General features: G+C 46.7%; 1 protein-coding gene across 1 annotated transcript in view; it reads right to left on the reverse strand.

Moving 5' to 3' along the window:
* Nucleotides 1-2923: 2923 nt before the first annotated feature.
* The window catches only part of LOC144888215 (galactoside alpha-(1,2)-fucosyltransferase 2-like), a 142096-nt gene continuing 121946 nt past the window's right edge, over nt 2924-23073 (reverse strand). Inside the window, exon 2 of the mRNA XM_078779377.1 lies at nt 2924-7888. Coding sequence (XP_078635503.1) covers nt 6975-7888 — 914 coding nt within the window. The 3' untranslated portion in view covers nt 2924-6974. The remainder of the gene's footprint in view (nt 7889-23073) is intronic.

Genomic DNA, 23073 nt, shown 5'->3' on the forward strand with positions numbered 1-23073 from the left:
CTGCCTCAGAATTATCGACATGGCCTGGCAGGGTGTTACAAGGAGCACCTTAAACTCTGCATGGAAGAAGCTGTGGCCTGAGGTTGTGTCCGAAAGGGACTTTGAAGGATTCGAACCTGAAGTGTTAGTGGTGGAGGAGATTGTGTCCCTCGGAAAGTCCATGGGCCTGCAAGTGAATGAAGAAGACGTTAACGACCTCGTCGAGAAGCACAACGAGGAACTGACAACGGAGGAATTAAAGAAGCTACAGCAGCAGCAGAAGACGGAGGTTTTGCAGGAAATTAACGCGGAGGAGCCAGAGGCGGAGGTGGTTATCGCTACAAGTGAGATTAAGGAAATGTTGGGAATGTGGGAGAAAATTTCAGAGTTTATTGAAAAGAAACACCCTGAAAAAGTTGCAACAGGTCGTGCGTTGGCGCTGTGTAACGACACTTGCCTCACTCATTTTCGAAACATTTTGAAAGGGAGGAAGAAACAAACCTCGTTGGACAGGTTTTTCTTGAAACGCCCTGCAAGTGAAAGCGAGGAAAGTGTGGCGAAAAAGGCAAAAGTTATCTCCTCTACCTCCGCCAGCATCTTCGTCTGATCTTCAAGGTAAATACACTTAATAAAACCAGTTTATTTCTTTACATTCTCTTTTATTATGTACAGTATATACGAGGTCGTGCTTGTTTATACATTATTTGTTATTTATAAAGTACATTTTTCTTATTTAAAAACACGTAACAAAAAAAATTGGTGTGGTTTTTTGGGGGCTGGAACGGATTAATAGCATTTCAATGCATTTTAATGGGGAAATTTGATTTGAGAAACGAGCAAATTGAGTTACGAGCTCGGTCACAGAACGAATTAAACTCATAAGTCAAGGTTCCACTGTATATATATTTTTTCCGACAAGGACAACGCTTAGTCCGATCAGTTTTAAATTTCTTGAGTGTGCACTACACAGCAATTATATTAGAGAATGTAAATTTATAATGTCATTGGTCATGGGGTCTGGCAGCCATGTTGGATAAAAAAAAAGCCTTAAAAAAACAGAAGAGTTGGCTCGCATCAAGTTGACTGCGTGGTTTAAGTGTTCTATGAATACTGTCTAGTTATGCCTCCATTGACAAAGTCGCTGGAGGCATTATGTTTTCAGGTTGTCTGTCCGTCCGTCCATCCATCCATGATAGGTTTTCGTTACCATGATAACTTGAGAATGGCTGAAGGGATCTTAGTCAAAGTTGGCGCAGGTATGTATATAATGAGGTAAAGATGAACTGGTTAGATTTTGGGCTCACGAGGTCAAAGGCCAAAGGTCGGACAAAAGGTCAGACACGGATGACCAAACGAGCTTTAAAGGCATGCAATCCAATGATGACGGTATTCTTTACACGCAAGGGAAAGGAGCATGACGAACTTACCTGGACGGCTTCCACCCGACTTGTGCGAACCTGTGAAAATTAACTCAACCTGACACGGAATTTAAATGTACAAAAATACCGGCTTTATTAAAGAAATTGCTGGTAACAGAATATAACACGGCAAAATAAGATTCCTAAACGGGTTGTCCCCATACAGACTCGAATTCACACAGAGGGAAAAATAAAGGTGAAATTAAATGCTTGTTATTTTTGTGGGCACTTAGCTCCGAGCTGCTCTTGAACCTCGTAGGAGTCGTCCATGCCCCAAGCGTGCAATCCGGACACGGCACCGGCCTTGGCGGGGAAAAGGGCCTCTGCATGCCCTCGTTCACTCAGCCGCGCTCGTCCTCCCGATCGTCCAGACTTCCAATGTCGCCAGCGCAAGAGTGCTACAAAATGTTCACGTGCTCGTCAATGAATTCCCCTCGTGCAGGAGCGCTATGAACTCCGACCGCTTACCGTGAAATCCCAAAGCAGAGAGAGAGATAGGTAATCGTGAGCGTTCACCACCAAAGGCAGAGGATGAGTGGAAGTTAAGAAAGAGAAAATGTCCCGGGAGACAACCGCTCACCACCAAACCCAGAAAACGAGAGCACGCAAATATGTCCGCCTTTCACCAACACCTCCATGACCCGAGAGAGAGAGAAAAAGAGAGAGAGGGAGAAACGCACCTTACCCTCTTTTCGCTGACGTCACACTCAAACCAATCCCCACGCCACACCTCTCCAGTCCATGACCATGACCAATCTTTCCCTTTGGGACGGGCCCCTTTTGCCAATTGGCAAATGTGCTGAGTATCTGTCGGGCTTGTGCTGTAATGTGCCTGAGTTCGTTTCCTGACAACCCTCATCTTATCGCAGGCCGATTTATTATAACCACAAAAGTCAGATCACAAGAGGTAGGATGGATTGGGGGATTTATTCTTATTCCCTAAGCTGCATAGCACAAGAGCCACCCTCCGTATGGCCACACGTCACACTTAATCAGAACACACGGAGCTGAATTAAGTTACAGGTTTCTTCTTCTTCATGACATACGGAGCATGGTAATCTATACACTTCTACCTGGACTGAGGTATTCATTGTCTACCCCCCACAAACGTAACAATATCATGCATGTTCTGATCCTATCAATGACCTGATCTAACATGGTATAATATCATGCATGTTCTGATCCTTTCAATAACCTGATCTAACATGTTATATTGTCATGCATGGTCTGATCCTTTCAATGACCTGATCTAACATGTTATATTGTCATGCATGTTCTGATCCTTTCAATGACCTCATCTAACTTGTTATAATGTCATGCATGGTCTGATCCTTTCAATGACCTAATCTAACATAAGTAATCGTAATAATAATTGGCAATAATAATAATAAGGATAATAACATGACTTCCCCCCCCCCCCCCCCCCTGCCGCTCCCGTAATGAGCGTGTGTATTAGTTATGTAGAATGATGTAAAGATGAACCGATTAGATTTTGGGGTCAAGTGGTCAAAGGTCGAAGTCTGCAATGGGTCTATAACTTGAGAATGGCTGAAGTGATCTAATTCCAACTTGGTACAGGCATGTATAATGAAGTAATGATTAACTGATTAGATTTTGGGGTCCCGAGGTCAAATGTCACAGGTCATGTCAGGTAAAGATGTGATAACTTGAGAACAGCTGAATGGATTGAAATCAAACTTGGTACAAGTATTTTAATGATGTCATAATGTGGGCGGATGCATATCTGTTGACGTCGTGACGTCGAAGTGTCGTTTTAGTTTACAAATGTTATGGGTTGTATTTATATATCATTTATTATCCTTTAAAAGGAATTTTTTTGGTGATGTTGGTTTATATATGAGAAGAAGATGGAAATGCAGTGGGGAATATATGTTGAAAAAATGCATCTCCGGACTGGGATTTGACTCAAATCTTCTTCTTGTAACGCAAAAACAGGCAGAAACTCAAGTTATGACTTATTAGCCAACACAGATTATATGTGGTTGTTTCTCATATTTAACACAAGAACGTGAAGATATTGTCGCGCGGACCCTTCGGTTAATACCAGGGCTCGTGGATGGACCAAAACGGACTTACTTGAGGCGACGACCAAACACGGATTTTACTTATGCAGTGCGGGAAGAGAAAGGGAAGTGGAAAGCTGCGGCAAAAGCACTTACCTGGAGCGTGCCGACCACGGCTTCGATCCTGCAGGGAAATTAATGAACCGAACAACCACAAGATTTCATGTACAAAAATAGAGATTTATTCACGGACCCGATACAATGAAACGCGACGGCAATCAATTAAACTAAATCCTATATTGGGATCCCACACACCAGACTCAACAACAGGACACAGGAATGAATTACTAAAATAATTGTCTCGTCGTGTCATGCAAAATGTTCCATGGGTGCGGCCTTTTCTTGTCTGTCATCTTGTATTGTCTGCCGTCCAAACACGGCTCCGTTCGGCCCCGCTCGCCCGCCACCAGGCCTCGCTCCAAGCTCCAATCGATTGCACACCACTAGGTCCATGCACCACTCTAAGCTCCAAAGCACCGAGCATCGCTCCGAGCACCACGCAGTTGTCGAGCCAATGACCACCAGGGACCTCCCAAGACCAAGCAGGGAAGCGCAGAGCTTCTAACACACCGAGACAACCAGAAAGCACAAGGGTTCGAGCTGGACATGCAAGAGGGCCACAGGGACGTGCTGCGCAAGAGAGAACTGCTCGATGTGCAAGACAGACATGCTGCGCAAGCAAGAAGAGCCGGATGTGCAAGACCGCAAATGTCGTTCGGCGCGCCCTCATATAACCTTGCGGCGGTGACGTCAGCCTTGGCGCGCCACCAACCAGCGCCCTCCACCGAACCTTCCAGCTTCGCGCCTCCCGCACTCGTTGGCTGAAGGTTCACGCCCACCGCGCCGACCAATCACAGGCCTGTAGCGTGGTGATAGCTCGTGGCACTCTATTTTCCTAGGCCTGCCAGAGGTGTAGCTGGTTGCGGCCCATGCGGCCTGCGGTGATGCGGCCCATGCGGCGGTGCCCCGAACTGGCCTCTTGCCTGTTCTCTTCCAAAGTCCTTGTCAGGGAAGGGAATTCTTTAATGTTGCGCTAAGGGCCTGTCCAAGTGTCTATGTTGGTGTGCATTGCCATAAGGGACAAAGGTTTGATTACCAGTTGTGACACACAGGGGTTTATTCTTAATCCCTACACTATCTAACACTCGAACATCATGGTATGTTCACAGGTATACATCTTAACCCAACAAACCGGACTACACATGGCACTTATTACAGGTAGATTCCCTATCGCGACAGTCAAAGCATGTTACCTATTCAGATCTACCTGACTCTAGATATTGCTTTACCCTACCGACATAATATTCTGTTTTAGGCATGTTTGATGGAGCTGATGCAGTGGGCTATGTTGAAGTCCTGCCAACATTTCCTGACGCTAAGTTCGGGGTCGAACTCCATAGCCTCCAAGATGCGATGGAAGGTGCGGCGGGTATAAGTTTTGAAAGTGGCAACTACCCCTTGATCTTGTGGTTGGATTAGGAAGGTGGTGTTGGGTGGAAGGAAGTTGATTTCCACATTGGGATGGGCCACCTTCAGCTCCTCTGGGTGGTCTAGGGTGTTGTCCACGAGGAAGACCTTGAAGTCGAGGTCCTTTTCTGCCAGGTACCTCTCCACTTGAGGGACAAAACAGTTATGGAACCAATCCATGAATATGGCAGTTGTTACCCATGCCTTTGTGTTGGCCCTCAAAATGCGGGCAGAGTGTGTTTGTTTTTGTCATTGAGGGCACGCGTGTTCAGGGTACGGTGCCGCATCATTGGCTTCATCATGCAGTCCCGTTTGGCATTGGCGCAGAGGAGAAGAGATACCCGGCCTTTGCAGCCTTGAACCCCGATGCTGTCCTCTCTGACTTGGAGATGAAAGTTCCTGTGGGAATTTTCTCCCAGTGTTTCTTCTCGTCAGCATTTAAGAACTGCTCTTGTAGATAGCCCTTCTCTGCAATCAGCTGTGCGGGTTGAGCGGGGAAAGTTGCAGCTGCCTCATGGTCTGCTGAGGTACGCTCACCTGTGATCTTCACATTGTGGAGGTTGTAGCACTTCTTGAAGCGGTCAAACCATCCCTCATCTAGCTTGAAAGGGGCTGAGGCCACTTGTACCCGCATCGCTCATGCTTGCTTCACTCATAATAGCAGCACCACCCACATCACCAGCCGCACCACTTGTATTATCAACACCACCCTCACTAACCAGATGACCATACATGCGCTTTGCCTTTTCACAAATGATAGGTCCACTTAAAGGAACTTTTTCTGCACATTGTCCTCAAGCCATGCATTCAATGCCTTCTCAATTTTCTCAATATGGATGTCCTTGGTCTGTGTAACGACTTTGGCACTGGGTGCTGCGCTACCTATGACACTTTCACAAATCGCCTTCTCGTTTTTCTTCATGTCCCGAACAGTGGACTCGTTCACACCATAACATCTGCTCACAGAGGCCGCACTCTCACCCCTTTCTAATTGGTTAAGCAGCTCCACTTTCTGGCTCAAGCTCAACACTTTTTCTCCCTCTTGGGAGTAGATGCATCTCCTGCATGACTCCTATGCTTAAGACCCATGGTCGATTTGAAACAATGAGCACAAAAGTTCATGAGCTCGAGGAATCACAGCAGGTCAAGACTGCGGCAGAAGAACAACGAGTAATACCCAGGACACGCTGTGCAGACTGACCCGTGCAGGGGATTGTGGGTAGGGGATTATCAGTAAGGGAATTGTAGGTAGATGGAGGAGGGGGGCAGTGTGACCATTGTTTATGGGAGATGTTTGTGCGAGATGGTGGTGGGGGGATTATGTGTGCCAACATAAACCGTGAGTATCTGGAGCACGAGGACCCGTGAAGGTAGAAACAGTTCACATTTTCTATACCTCGAATAGTTGGGTTCTGCAAAGTGCGAATCTGCGATTGTTGGGATTCTAACGCACTGATACGTGATCATCGTTTTCTGTTAGATAGTTTTTTTTTTTCCTATAATAAACCACTGTTGCCATGTCCTTTTGTAGGTCAGAGCAAAAAATCGTTGTTTGTTCAGGATGCCCATTCATTGTACTAATTCAATCACTTCTGCAAGCCTCGACTATGTAGAGGAAAAAAACCCACTAATCCGACAGTTGAAAGGCAGGTCGGGAATCAAACCCAGATGAGACACCCGTTAAACTTCATGGAAGTCAACATAGCTCATGGCTGCCACTGTCAGTTTTTAGTGTGGAAGAAAAGACGTCCGAAGTGTCCGATTCCCAGTCAATTCTGTTTATTCAAAAAGCAACTGTATATAACCCGCTCATCCTTCTTCCCACTATCCTAGTACTGTAAATCCCTCGATCAACCAGAACACAAGCATAAAGGCACAGATGATGGTGGTGAACACAACATGATGTCACCAAAAGTTAAACTTTGCTCTTCCATGAGGCTCGTTGTTGTATTAAAATAAATAAATCGAGAATTTGACTCAAGTTCATCCGGGTGATCACAAGAACCTGAATATGCAATACTGCACTTCAATCATTTTTGAGAGCTGATGAATTGGCTGGGATACCTTTCCAATGAGGGAGGTAAAAAGCTTCATACCGAAAAACTTTCAAAAATGGTGAATTTGGCAGGACATATTTGTCCAGGTATATGACATCACCACCTGATAGGTACCCAGCCCAAAACCCAAAAGTTCCAATTGTCATTATGGTGTGATTACAGGCCGCCAGGACTGCAAGGTCCTGTCCTGCGCTTGCGTTAGGGATGCCATCAGCTGCAAAGTACACATCTCCTCGTGATACGTTGATGTTTTGACGACACCACGTTACATCATCACTCGCCACCACAAACACAGAGTCAGGGTGGCGCCCGCGCATGTGCGTCATTGCCTTGATTAAGTATTGTGCATCTGCTACGACACCTTTCCATACATTTGGCATAACCCTCACGTAGTCTCCTCTTCGTACATGCACACCTACAAAAGTCATATTAGCACCTGAGAGTTGGCTACTGCTTTTTGCTGCAACACTCCTGAGGAATGTGTCTGCTGTTTCACGAATCACCGGGCGGAATGTGAATTCCCGAAGAATTGCATCGCGGTAGCGGTCATAGAATGTCCAGGAGTTTGGATACCCTGTCAAATGAACACGCATTGGGGAGATATGTTCATACGATTCCTCCATCCAATCATGGAGCAAGAAATTGTTAAAATCCTTGTTCTCGTTCTCAGGTAACCTCGGTAGTGTCAGCTGAAAAATTTCTCCCAGTTCATTGGCTGAATTAACTGACAGATACGCTTGACGTCCATTCATTTGTGCAAGTCCATAAAGTGCTGCATATGCACCCATCTGGTTTCCAAGTCGTCCATTTGTTGATGAAATCCACACTCCAGGCAGTGGGTGCAGCATGGAGTTCTTGAAGCTCGTATTTCTACGCCATGGCACTGAAAGAAAACGTGGGATTAAAAAAGACACTTTCTTTTTTGTATCCAAGATCATGTAAGAGCTAACATTCAACAAAATCATAAACGTGCACATAAAACATGTAATAAAGGGAGTGGGAGACAATATAGAGAGAGAGGGGGGGGAAGCACACAAGGACAACAACATTAGAGACCAGGTGACATCGTCAGATCTGTGGAAGGGAGAGGGCTGGGGGATGGGGGAAGGTGTACACGGTATAAAACAAATTCACAACAACAATATGCATTTTAAAGCCATTTCCCCTACTCGAGCGGGGTTAGCCTTGCGGGCCCCATGACAATCTTCTCCATTTTGCCCTATTTTCTGCATCTTTCCTTGTTAACCCCCTTACCCGCATTTCTTCTTCCACCATCTTTAGCCAAGTCTTTCTCGGTCTTCCCCGTCCTCTACTTCCTTCTACATTCATTTCCATCACTCTTCTCAACCAGTCACTTTCATCCTTCCTCAACACATGACCAAACCATCTCAACCTGTTCCTCTTCACAGCATCAATCACAGGCTCTATTCCCATCATATTTCGCAATTCATTATTTGTCTTCCTCTCTCTCAACGATACTCCGCACATCCACCAAACCATTCGCATTTCCACCCTTTCCAGCCTTCATTGCTGCTCTTGTTACATGCTCCTCCCCAAACCCCGGTCACGGTGTACCTCCGAGCCCCGAAAGGATTCAGGGCAGAAAGATGTGCTATTATGTGGGTGTACCCAATGAGCAATGGTAGAACCACACCAAGCAATTGATACAAAACCAATTATTGTATTCAAACTCACACAATATTAACACTTAGGGCAAAGGGGGGCATTAAGCTCCAGGGGGCATTAGGCTCCACGACACAAAGGGGGGCATTAAGCTCCAGGGGGCATTAGGCTCCACGACATTGTAAATGCATTTTATAATAACTTCCTGTACAAGAAAAACTCATTCTGATTGGTTCTTGAGTCACTGTTGCCCAGAAACAACTTGCCTTCGTCTCCTGGAAAGCAAATCCAACGGAAGGAAATCTCATTTCCTTTCACAAAGCCCGAAACATGTGTGTGTCCACCCTCAGGAGAGCCAGGAAACAATATCTCTCCGTTCTCAAGACCAAACTCTCTTATCTGTCTCCCTCTTCCAAATCCTGGTGGCGTCTGGTCAAATCGGTTTCTGGTGTTTGTTCCCCCTCCATCCCCTCCCTTACCTCAAACGGCTACACAGCTGACTCCGCACGTGAAAAAGCTGAATGCCTCAACTCTGTGTTTGCCTCTAAATCTTGTGTCCCAAACCCATCCCTCTCTGTACCCACCATACCCAGTCGTACCCAGCTGCTCCTGGACTCCGTGTCCTTTCCTCCTGACAAGGTGGAAAAGTTTCTGTCAACCCTTGACTCTGATTCTGCAACTGGACCTGATGGCATCAGCCCACGGGTCCTAAAATCCTGTTCTTCCGCTCTTTCACTCCCTCTCTCTGTTCTCTTCACCCTCTCTTTTGCTCAAGGTCAACTGCCATCTGCTTGGAAATCAGCCAACATCACCGCTTTGCACAAAAAAGGTGCAAAAACAGATCCTAGCAACTACAGACCAATCAGCCATCTCCCAATTATCAGCAAAGTCATGGAATCCATCATTGCTTCGGATATGAAATCTTTCCTCTTCTCCAATGGCTTGATCTCTGATCATCAATTTGATTTCAGACCAGGTCACTCTACTCTGGACATGCTGCTTCTGCTGTCTCAACAATGGATGGAGGTCCTCAATGCCAAACAGGAAATTAGAGCTGTCTCCCTCGACATATCACGTGCCTTCGATATGGTCTGGCACCCCGCTCTGCTCACCAAACTCTCCTCCTTTGGTATCCATGGAAATCTCCACGCATGGCTGGCGGACTTCCTCTCTAGTCGTAGTCAACGTGTGGCCCTGAATGGGTTTCTCTCATCTCCTCTTCCTGTTCAGGCTGGAGTTCCCCAAGGCAGTGTTCTGGGCCCTGTGCTTTTTCTGGTCTTCATCAATGATCTCTCTGACTCTCTTGAAAATCCTCTCTATCTCTTTGCTGATGACTCCACTCTCTGCCGCTCCATTCCTCATCCCTCAGATCGGCAGTCTGCAGCCTCCTCACTCTCTGCAGACCTGGACAAAATCACAGACTGGGCAAACAAGTGGAACATGTCTTTCAATCCTGACAATTCTCACACTCTTACGATGTTTCTCCGAAAAGACCGACTGGACAACCCTCCCATCTACTTTCTGAATAATCCTCTCCAAGAAGTTCTGTCACTCAAGCTTTTGGGTCTCACTATCTGCCATGATCTTTCCTGGGAAAACCATATTTCCAAGCTGGCCTCCAAAGCCAGTCGCCGACTGGGCATCCTTCGTCGTGCAAAGTCCTTCCTTGGCACACCTGAGCTCCTCACGACATACAAGGCTTTCATCTGCAGCTCAATGGAGTACTGCTCTCCTCTCTGGGCTGGTGCTCCTGCCTAACACCTAGCTCGTCTTCACGCTGTTGAAACCAAAGCGTTCAGAATCATTGGAATCTCCCGCGATGACGCTATCTCCGAGGGCCTTTCACTTAATCACTGCAGGCAGGTTGGTGGTCTTTCCGTCTTCTATCGACTCCTCTCCGGCCTTGCTCCTCCAGCTCTCTCTGGGCTCTGTCCCTCAAATATTCCTGCAGGTCGCACAAGATCTGCCTGCAACCCTCTTATGGTTAAACTGCCAAACTCAAGACTCTCTGCGCACCTTCACTCCTTCATTCCTCTTTTCTCCCGCCTCTGGAACAAACTCCCTCACTCTCTTCAATCCCACTCCTCCCTCCAGGTCTTTAAAACGGCTGTTCACCACCATCTCTTATCTTCCCCAAACCAAAACCTTGATCTTTTCTACCCCCGCTAATTTCACCCCAAATCCACTTTTTTGAGGTGACTTTTGACTTCTTTCCTGGAAGTCCTTGGTGTCCTTGCATTTTATACCTATCCTGCCTCCCCCCAGGCCCTCTCCCTCCAAAAACATCTCCCGATGTCCCTGCTCTCAAATGTTGTGTTTGTGTGCTTCCTCCCCTTCTCGCCCCATCTTGTCGACCGCTCCCATTTTTATATACTTTGTTTGCTTGTTTGTTTGATTTGTTTGTTTGATAAATGTTCGCTCTTTCACGAGCCTCGACTCTGTATACAACAAAAAAAACCAAAAAAAAAACTTGAGAACATGGCTGGTGTATCATGAAAAAAATATAATGCATTTACAATGTAGTGGAGCCTAATGCCCCCTGGAGCTTAATGCCCCCTGGAGCCTAATGCCCCCCTTTGTGTAGTGGAGCCTAATGCCTCCTGGAGCTTAATGCCCCCCTTTGCCCTAACGCAAGTACAAGGAAACTCTCACTTGCACATCATAAACCATGCAATTCCTATGATGGTACCACCAATATATTCCTGAATCAATAACTCACAGTACTCCAATGTGAGTGAACTGTAACATTCCCCAAAGTCACTGTGTCACGCCACCAGGCCAAGGTCGATCCCTGCTCCAGTGATCACAATAAAAGGTCGTACTGAGACCTGAACCCAGGACGGCTGACAGCCAACGCTGCAGAAGAGCCGCTTGATGAGAGGCCAGTCCGACGTCTGTCCGGTAATAGTTCAACCACAAGGTGATTGGGAATTCACACCTTCCGTTCACCAGACAATGAAGCTGACATGAACGATCAGCAGTTCCCAAGCGGAGATCGCTCCAGGGAAAATCCACGACACACATGGGAACCAGGCCAATGGCTGGTACGAGGTGAAATGGCGGACCGGCCGATAATGGAGGCGTCAGCTTGCCCTCCAACAATGATTCACTCTCGAAACCAAAACCCGTAACGCAGGTTTATTTGCAACAGCAATAACGACACTGTCACGGGAATCCCCGTCATGGGAATCCCTTTCCCGGGAAACCAATATTCGCTCGCAACCAATGTCCACAAGGTCAGCTCGACACCACGAAGCAGATAGGCCTTTCTTCCCCAATCTCACTCGATCCTCACGCCCGCCTCTTCTTCTTCTTCCGGTTTCTCCTTCACCCTTGAGCCAAAACCTTGATCTTTTCTACCCCCACTAATTCACCCCAGATCCACCTTGTTTGAAATTCCAACTTCTTTCCTGGAAGTCCTGGCAGTGTCCATATGTTTTATACCTCTCCCACCCCCCTCCTTCCCATGCCTCCCCCCCAAAGCCCTCTCCCTCCCACAGTTCTCTCGATGTCTCCATGTCTCTCAGTCCCTGCTCTCAAATGTTGTGTTTGTGTCCTTCCCCCTCTCTCCCCATCTTGTCTACCACTCCCGATGTTATTTGTTGTATGTGTCTGTTTGGCTTTCTGTGTGATTAATGTTCACTCTTTCACGAGCCTCGATCTTGTATACAAAAAAAAAACCCCCAAAAAAACCCATTTCGTGTTTCTTCGGAGACTATTTTTTACCTTTGAAAACAGTTATCTCCATTTCACACTGAAACCGTAACAATAATACGAGTAGTACATGAAACTAAAAATGCTTCAAGTAGATGAAAACCACAAAGACGGAAGTGACGAATCCGTAACACTCTAAGTTCATTACCCATGTCTCGCTCCCATAAATCACAACACTTCTCACACATGCAGCATACACCTTTCCCTTCAGCTTCAACGACACTCCCCTCCTCGTCAGCAAGCCACTCAGTTCCTGAAACTTCTTCCATGCACATCTCACTCTAGCAACCATTGCCGAGTCTGATCCACCTTCTCCATTCAGAATGTCTCCTAGGTAGCAAAATGTTTTCACACCTTCCAGCTTCATGCCGTCTCCAAGATCCAACTCAACATTTCCTCCATCTGCAGCTCCCTCTGTGCACACCTTACACTTGGATGTAGCTGCCACACTGGTTTTGAGCCTCTCAGACCACTACATTTTTGATGAATCCACTCAGCGCACATTGTACATTGAATGGAGTTCACTCCGACACCATTCCTGTTCACAGCACACGGCCAACTTCCAAGTTTTTTCCACCTCACCACATGCTTTACTACTTGCCATCACCTTCGTCTTTCCGATATTTACCTTCAGACCTTTTGCTTCTATACCTTCCAACTCCATAACTTCCAACCAACTTCCTTCCTGGAAGTCCTTGCAGTGTCCTTGTGTTTTATACTTCTCCCACCCCTCCCCCCTTCCCACGCCTCCCCCCCCAAGCCCTCCCACAGATCTCCCGATGTCTCTGCTCTCAAATGTTGTGTTTGTGTGCTTCCCCTTCTCTCCCCATCTTGTCTACCTCTACCCTTATTATATGTTTTGTGTGTCTGTTTGACTTTTTGTGTAATTCATGTTAGCTCTTTCACGAGCCTCGATCCTGTATACCAAAAAAAATATATATATATATATACATTCCTTCCACTTGTTCATCTTCTCCTTCAGTCCATCCATACTCTCCACATTCAACACCAGATCATTTGCATACAACTCCCACGGTAAACCCTCCTGTACGTTCAGAGCCAGCACCTCCATTAATTCTCTTAAAAACAGAATCACCATCTTGAGCTAATCTGAAATGATATACTTCTCTTAATGACCTCATCTGACCTTGACCTAAGCCCCGCCCACTTTTTACGAAGCCCCGCCCACTTTTGCTAAGCCCCACCCACTTTTGCTAAGCCTTGCCCACTTTCCCTAACCCCCACCCACTTTATAAACTCTACCATTGCATCATTTCCAGTTAAGGCTTGCCCAGGCATGCCCAGGGAATTTCCAAAAGAAATGACACCAGACAACCATTCTTATAAAAGGCACCGACCACACAGGCTAAATTTAAACAGACTTCCTGCTTCTCTTGAGAATGGACTACTGTGCCGAGATGGAATGGGATGACTTTGCAATTCCTTGGAGTCCTACTACCTGTATGGAACTCAACCTTCAAATTGATGAACTGGATTCAAACCTCTTATCAATGGAGGTAAGAGTTGTTGTTTTTGTTTGTTTTTTCTTTTACAAAGTTTGATTTATACATATAATAATATTGTATTAAATTAATACATTGTTATTTTCTCTCACAGGAAATTCTATCTGAGATGCAATATGAAAATACCGCTTTTACCGCAACTTGAAGTGAAAGGATTGATTTGTTTGAAGACCTTTTGAGCAACCAAGACCCACAGAATGTGTTCAACCCTGATGACCCAGCCAAAGAGTTATACCTTGGAGACTTACTAAATTTGGGTAAAACATATTATGAGGTCTGCCTAGATGGTTCTAACTGTGGAGCCTACCACCTTCTATACACCCCGGACTTAGCCCTCGAGTGTCCACAGCGGTGTATAGTAGGGGATTGTGAAGCGCCAACCCGTTGCTTTCAAGGGTATAATTTGCTTTGGTTTTGGTTTAGGGTGAGGAAAAGCAGATGCCCCCTTCTATACACCCCGGACTTGGCCCTCGAGTGTCCGCAGCGGTGTACAGTAGAGGATTGTGAAGCGCCAACCCATTGCTTTCAAGGACATTATCTGCTTATTTGTGTCTTTTGTAATTCTTGTGAATAAAATGAACCCAAGATTTCTTCCCCATTTAAATCATATAATTTGTAGGTCCAAGGAACGGTATCCATTATATCAACGATTTTAAAAAGTTCATTAGTCCATCTCTTTGTATAACCTTTCTCAAAATGGCTTTTCCATCTGTATATTCTTACAATATCACCAACTTTGAACTTGGGTTTTCTCAAATTAATCTCCTTTTCATATTCTAATTTTGTTAATGTTCCCGATGGTTTTGATTTTGGTGATGAATGAACTGTATTATTGTAATTATTTACAATGTCCTGAATTATAGGTACCCATTGTTGTGAACCGAGTTGTGTGAATTTTTTATACAGTCTCTCTTTCAAAGTGCGATTAAAACGCTCAATAACAACTGCCTTTCCTTCATTAAAGGTGCTGTATAATTTAATACCCCCCCCCCTTGAGAAATTTCATAAATATTTTGTTCTTGAACTCTGTTCTCTCATCAGTCCATAACTTCTTTGGTTTTCTTTTACTTTTACTAAATATTCCACTGAAAGCTAACATAAGAGTATTACCCCTTTTGTTTTTCAAAGGAGCAACCCAAGCATATCTACTCCTCAAATCAATAACGGTTAAAGCATACTTGTATCCCTTATCATTATTTAGTTCAATTAAATCAGCGGACCATATGTGGTCGGTGCCTATGGAATAAACTTTCCTTCTTTTAAACTTTTTGATTACAGGTTTATGCAATTCATCAGCCAAAAGCTTTCAGTCTTGATAACATCATTAGAGCTTAATAGTTTTTTGAGGGTGAAACACCTGGATAACCAAGACCAAGTTTCAATTTAGCACTTATCAATTTTTTCACAATAAACCTATCAACTTTCTCTCTCAACGTTGGATTTTGTATCAAAGACAAATTATACAACATTTCTCTGTCGGCTTCGTGTTTTTCATCCAATAGAGTGGTATTCCCATAATCAATATCGTGCTTCATACACACTTCATCAACCCTATTTAGAGGTTTAGACCAAGGTTTAAGATTGCCAGCCTCATCTAATCTTTTATCCAAGTTTGTTCCTGGACCACAGAAAAGAATACCCCAGTAGGTGTAATTCCCCATGGTATTCCAGTTGTTGTAAATTTACTCCCTGACAAAAACTTTTATATATCTTTGACACTTTTGTGCTCAGAAATGAATTGACACTTTTTAGAACCACACACTAAACATATCCCCTTTTGATAAACTCTGTTATTTTTACCTTTAACATACGATATATTTTTAGTATTAGTTTTCTTTTTACACTTAACACAATAACTCATTTATTTATGAGAAAAAATCATACAGAGTGTGAAAACTTTTTCTATCTTGATTTTTAAAAGATAAATAATCCTTAGGAATGCCTTCACTCTCTCCTCCATTTATTCACAAATAAAACTAACTAAAGTCAATAACACCAACATCATCAATCACATAATCTTTTCCTTCTTCTTCTTTATCCACACTTTCTCATTTAAATCTCCTCCCTAAAATTGAAGACAATGATGCCGTTTTTCTTGAAAATAATATTTTCGTTAGACTTTGAAATTCTTCATTTTCCTCCTCAGTGCGTTGAGTTTGATTTATTTTCCGTAATACCTTCAATCTTTTATTAATCTCACTGGTTTCCATATTTTTATATTTTTCCTTCCTGTCTCTTTTCTCCCTCTCCTCCCTCTCTCTTTTCTCCTTTTCTCCCTTTCCACCCTCTCTCTTTGCTCCCTCTCCTACTTCTCCTTTTTCTCCATTGCCTCCCTCTCCTCCTCCATTTACTCCCTTTCCTCCCACTCCTTTTTCTCCCTTTCCTCCTTCTCTTCTTCAACTCCTTCCTCATCCCTTGCTACCCTTGAGTTTGAGCCCCAGAGAATATTGCTGTGGTTTTGAGGTTTGTATAATAAAGGTTAAATTTCCCCCTCATAGTTAGTCACACAAACAACACGTAGCCTCGCGATAGTTTAGTTATTTCATAGCATGTGTGAGAATAGTCCTTTTCCTGTGTTAGTTTTGCATTGAGTAGAGTAATGAGAATAGGTCCTTCTCATACTTCCATTGCCTTATCCCGCCTCCATTGCCTTATCCCTCTTACGCCTCTCCATGCTGCCTTTGGCTTTTTGGTGCAAATTAACACGAGGCCGGCCTAGCAAATCGAGCAGGGACCGAATGAGGACGGAAGAGAAGCTGATGGTAAACGCGAGCCGAAAATCAGGGCTCACAGGGTGTGGCTGCAGCACTGCGTCACAGGGCATGGTTGGAAGGTTAGAGAAGGCTCAGGGCGTGGCAGATATTAGCTGTTGCCCAAAGCCACCAGGATCAGTACGTGGAGGTCTGCAGTAAGTTGTGTCGAGTGTCGAGCAAGGAGTTGGCGGTGAGTTGGCATTGAGTGAGGAGTTGAAGGAGCGCCGTCAGCAGTAGAGCTTGAGAAATAGGAGATCGGAGAAAGATGCGCATGAACCAAGATACGCGCTCATATGAAAGTGACACTCGGTTGAGCTTGAAGCCGAGCCGCTATAGTACATTGAGATACACGAGTGATAGCGCGCTGGTTGCTAAACGCGCTGTGGAACCGCCAGCTGTGCCGAGAGATGCGTACATTCCTTCCCGCCTTCCTGCCTCATCATCGGCCTTTTGTTCGGGAGATGAGCGATGAGGATCCTTCCACCGCCTGCTTGCCATCGTCGTGGGACGTGCTGTGACCGAGGAGAGACGGAAGCGCCGTTCCTGGACGACCAAGCCGGCGCATTTGGCCTGAACATCATCCTGCCTGCAATTCCCTGTGTGAGTGTGACCGGGCCCGAGTCTGGGCTTTTAAGAATAAGACTGCTTAAGTTCTGCTCTGTGTCTCTGCTTCTACCGATCATTGTACATAATATTGGGGATAATAATTAAACCTGTGTTCTTCCTTCCATTCGATTGTTCTCGTGATTTCCATCATTGGCTAAGCGTGGTATGAGTAAAACCGCTCGAATCGGGGTCCAATACTAACGGTGACTGCACGGACCACATGGTATGCAATCCGCTCGGTGTACTCAAATTACATGTGGCTCGTGCGAGGCTTGGTTCCCCACTTCCGTGGCGGCGCGGGTATCTAGGTACGAGCGAGACTTGGTCCCGAAACCATAACTTGTGCTTGCCCGGAAGAGGCATTTCAAGTCTCTCGGTTACGCCAGGCCCAGAAGGAACAAGGGGCTTAATCCCCCCTTGGTAAGGGTAAGAAGGGCAGCAGAAAACCATAACAATTGGTGTCAGGAGTGGGATTTGGAACCCTAACAAAATTTTTTTTGGAGCTCCAAATTGCGAGCGGACAAAATTTATTATAAAAACCAATTTTATATTCGTACCATGGCTAGTCAAGGCGGCCGAATGCCGGTGGGGGTAGATGAAGAGGAGAAGGTAATGACTCAGGACCCACAGGAAGAGTTGGTAGACGAAGGGAGAATTGAAGAGGGGCCGGCATTATGGGTAGAAAATGGCAGCGCCTCGCACGTGGCGGCGAGGGCCGAGCCTGCTGCGCAAGTGGGGCTTATGGACATGCAATTATTACTGAGACAAATGTTAGCGCTCGTGAACGGGAACATTGATCAAATGGACAGCAGGGCAGAGGCGAGACGTGAGGAGAATAAAAAGATGAGTGGAAAAATGGACACCGAAATAATCGAATCCAGGTGCAACATGGACACAATGCGGGAGGACATTGGGCACAGGTTGAGCGAAGAGGTCGCATTGGGACGCAACGGGGTGAAGCGATGTGAGGAGTGCGTTGAGAGCGAGCTTGGGCAGAGCACAGCTAAGTTGACCGGGGATATAGAAATCGCGACGCGGGGTGTAGAAAAACCGGCGATCGTCAAATTGGATAAAGAAATGTCGGGAGCGCCGGGGAAGGTCGAATTGGAAGACGAAATTTTATGCGCGCCGGCGGTCGTCGAAGAAATGGTTATAATTGAAATTGAAGAGACGGAAGAAATCGGAGATAAATCGCGGGAGAAAGAGATGGGATTTGTACAAAGTTTGTATTTGCATCGTGATGTCGTGCTTGCTAATGAAATCAAAAGTTTACAAGTGCTGGCAGAAAAAGAGGTCCCCAAGGTGAGTAGAATTAATGGCGCGAATGTGTTTGGCGCGAAAAGGGTTTTGGCGCGCTTGGGAAAGAAACGAAACCCGGGCGGTCGTGGAAGGTCCATCGTGCGGTGTACGAGGGCGACTGGCGCGCGTGTGAGAGAAAAGTGTGCACCGGAGCGTGAGTGTGTGTGAGAGAAGTGTGTTACAGAGTGTGAGGGAGAATGCACACCGGACTGTGTGCCGGAAGAGTGTGTAACAGGAGAGTGTGTTACAGAGTGTGCGAAGGAGTGCACACTCGAGAGTGGGGAAAAAGAGTGTACGATGATTGGGTGTGTACCAGGAGAGTGCACACCCGTGGGCGTTACGGAGTACGTAATGAGAGAGTGTGTAACGGAAGAGTGTGTGCCAGGGTGTGCGTGAGGGTGTGCGATGATTGGATGTGCAACAGGAGAGTGCACATCTGTGGGTGTTACAGAGTGTGTAACAGAAAAGTGTGTTACCGAGTGTGTAATGGAAGGTATGAGTGCACCCAAGTGTGCAGGTGCGAGTACGGTGTGCAAGGGAGAATGCACAACAGAGGACGTGGAAGGAGAGTGTGCGGTAACAGAATGTATGGGAGGGGCAAGGATGCCTAGGTGTGCGAGTGCGGAGTGGGTCGTGAGTGGTGAGAACACGGCTCAAGCATCGACACCGACCGGGGGGTAGCGTTTAGCGCGACGGATAGCCGACGTGAGCCCTCGGTGAGTTGTGTGCAACGGGGACCGGCGGGGATCGATGCCGCAGCGGTTTCACAAGGACCGCCATGCACGACCCATGCCGGACCCCGCCCTGTATGGTTGGTGCCGCGCCGTGGTGGCAAAGGCAAACGGGGAGGTAGGAGATTTCGGAGCCGCACACCTTTGCGGGTGCGATGCTCCGACCATGGGCGGTTGGGGACCATCGTGCGTGGGACCGCGAGGCCCCGTGCAGAGATGGAGCCCTGAACCTCGGCTCATCCATGCCTCCCCCTTTGGATCGAAAATGCCAGATGGACCCATCCTACAGGAGACAAACCCACCGCATGGATTGCTCGGCCTTTCGAAGCCAAGCTGTGACGACGTACATCCACATGGAGAGGCTTGAGTATAGTGGACTGATGGAAATAGTGTACCCTACATGGAGGAATGGTGGTTTAACCATTCCTCACATGATCAGGGCCCATGAGCATTATATTAGGGGGATGGCAGTGACAGGCACATGGGGGGCCAGCGATGGTTACCTCCATGGGGCACCGAAGCTAGCCGAGGGAGGGCTAGGATAATTGTTCGGGATTTAGCAGAACTGGATTTAGCAGAACTGGTTCTCACCACTCACGACCCACTCCGCACTCGGTCATATAACTGTAAGCAGACTTAGAGACATGAGAGTTAAGTAGTGACACTGTACTGTAGTGGGGACTTATGTAGATTAGATGGTTGATCATGACGAAGGGAGTGCATAGTGTAACGGGATGACGGGGAAGCACGAGTATTAGTGGAAAAGCAGTTAGATAGATGATGCTGTGTGTGTGAGGAATTGTGTGAGAATAAAAGGAATTGTGTGTGGAAGACAAATGGAACTGTGTTTGAGGTGTGTGAGGAAAAAGGTGAGTAAGCACAAAAGGTGTGCTAGAAAAAAAGGTGTGCGAAATAAATTGGGTGTGAGAATATTTGGTGTGGAATGCTTGGTGTGTGAATAAAAGGTGTGGAATTCATGGTGCAAAGGATTGAATGGGGGAAGAGTGGAAGCCATTCGCGAAAGCCCAGGGGGGTAGTGTAAACCCAGGTAAAGGGTATAGGCAAAATTTGTATGGATATTGACACCTGTGGTGCGGGTAGTGGCAAAGTAGTGCTTTGGAGGGTGCGTGAGACTGTGAAATGGCTGGGCGTGTGGTTTAATTGGTGAGTATGGTTATTGGGGCACACCGCCACTGGTAGTGCGTCGGCCAAGTGAGGCCGCAGGTAGACTCTGGGAGCCAGTTAGAGTAGTTGTGTGTTGTTGAGTGGGGCCCGAGGATCCAAAGGAAGGACCCGGGTTGCCCAATGCCAAGGTGGGCATCAGGGGGTAAAGAGCCAGGAGGGGCCTTCCCCAGTTTAGGTAGTCGCAGGAGCAGGTAAGCTCGGGTGGCGACTTCAGTGGCCGAGGTGCGCAGGTAGTTGGACCTGCTAGTGGAGCCACATGACCCAGCCTCGAAATTGTGCAAGGGCACAGAGTGAAAATTTGAGGGAGTGAGACCCAAATTTCAAGGGCACTGCAGAGTGGCCAATGGGAATTCGGTTTTTAGAACCACATAGTTTAAAGAGGCCGATTGGCAGGGCAAGACCCCGGGTAGGTTAAAAGTAAATGACAGTAGTGTAGTTAGGAAGAGAAATCCCCTTCGCGCCATCCACAGCCATTCACCAAGGAGGACGAAGCTCCACACCAACGCTTGGTAAACTGATTGAGTAAGTGAGATGCATCAGGACGTAATGAGACATTGTGTTTGTTCCATTCCTTCCTTCCTGGGAGGGATTGGGGGACGAATTTGGATTAGAGGGGGATATGGGAGACATGACGTAGAGACGAATTTGTAAATACAAGGAAGGGCTAGGGTAGTGTAAGCCGATGATGGGGGGTACGGACGGCTAGGGACGAGCCTGCTCTGCTCGCTCTTCCGCGCCCCTTGTGCTGCATTACCTTGTGTTGCTGTGTACATTTGCACCCTTTCCGCTTTGCTGGTCATGATTTGTCTCTCCCCCACCCCAGGACCATTTTGGAGGTGGAACTGTGCAGCACCACCCACCTGTGCAGCATTCCTTGCTGCACATTGCTACATATGTGCAGCATTCCTGCTGCACTTTGCTACATCTGTGCAGGCAAACGGCGCAGCACTTTGCTGCCATATCCTTTAGTATAACTTTGCTGCACCTGTGCAGCACCTTGCAGCCACAAACACTTTGCTGCACCACACACATTATGGACCACAAGGTTTGTGGCCTGGCACCTCTGCTGTGCAACACTTTGCTGCAAAATCACCTTGCATCTTCGGACCACTTGTTTTGAGTGGCATGAATGTCACGCAGTTGGACCACATAAGATTGGCCCTGCTTGGCAAAGAAATAAAAGCATTTTGTTGTGCATTTTTATTATGGTGTGCTAGGGACGAGAAGATTGGTAAGTTTAATTAGCCCTGAAGAGCAGGAATGGCCTGTATGCCGGTCCGGGGGCTAGCCGGTTGATATATGCACACAGAAGATGCAAGAAGCAAGATGCAAGAAGCAAGCAGCAAATGTGAATTTTTGAGTGTGTTTTTTTGTATTTTGCTGTGCTTTTCTCTCCCCTCCAATCTTCTCTTTCAAAAAGGACAGGTCCTGGGTCATATAACTGTAAATAAGGTCGTTTTTTGTGCTTGTATATAAAATGCTGCCCACCGGCTCTATGTTTAGTTTGACAAATTCCGGATTCGGTTAATTGTGGGCGTGATTCTGTTGGAGTCGCTACTCAACGCAATAGGTGGGACATATTTAGTGTTTTTAAAACTGTCACACCCATGGGTTAGAGTAAATGTTTGAGGGAATCACATCTATATGTCACATGTAAAAGTAAAAGTAAATTTCCAGATCATTCTCAAAACCGGTCGTTCCATTTTTTTGTTGTTGTTGTTAGGTTCGACTCGGGGATGAGTCTGACGAGGGAGAGGGGTAGTGTTGCGGTTTTGAGTTTTGTATAATAAAGGTTAAATTTCCCCCTCATAGTTAGTCACACAAACAACACGTAGCCGCGCGAGAGTTTAGTTATTTCATAGTTTGTGTGAGAATAGTCCTTTTCCTGTGTTAGTTTTGCGTTGAGTAGAGTAATGAGAGTAGGTCCTTCTCGCACTTCCATTGCCTTATCCCGCCTCCATTGCCTTATGCCTCTTACGCCTCTTTATGCTGCCTTTAGCTTTTTGGCGCAAATTAACACGAGGCCGGCCTAGCAAATCGAGCAGGGACCGAATGAGGGCGGCAGAGAAGCTGATGGTAAGTACGAGCCGCCAATCAGGGCTCACAGGGTGTGGCTGCAGCACTGCGTCACAGGGCATGGTTGGAAGGTTCGAGAAGGCTCAGGGCGTGGCAGATATAAGCCATTGCGCAAAGCCACCAGGAGCAGTAAGTGGAGGTCAGCAGTAAGTGGAGTTGGGCAAGGATTTGGCGGTGAGTTGGCATTGAGTGAGGAGTTGAAGGAGCGCGGTCAGCAGTAGAGCTTGAGAAATAAGAGATCGGAGAAAGACGCGCATGATCCAAGATACGCGCTCGTATGAAAGTGACGCTTGGTTGAGCTTGAAGCCGAGCCGCTATAGTACATTGAGTTATGCGAGTGATAGCGTGCTGGTTGCTAAACGAGCTGTGGAACCGCCAGCCGTGCCGAGAGACGTGGACATTCCTTCCCGCCTTCCTGCCTCATCATCTGCCTTTTGATCGGGAGACGTGCTAAAAGAATCCATCCACCGCCTGCTTGCCATCGTCGCGGGACGTGCTGTGACCGAGGAGAGCTGGACGGGGCCGTTCCTGGACGACCAAGTTGGCGCGTTTGGCCTG

The sequence above is a fragment of the Myxine glutinosa genome, chromosome 5 (genome assembly GCF_964187855.1).
Source record: "Myxine glutinosa chromosome 5, kmMyxGlut1.1, whole genome shotgun sequence".
Classification (NCBI taxonomy): Eukaryota; Metazoa; Chordata; class Myxini; order Myxiniformes; family Myxinidae; genus Myxine; species Myxine glutinosa.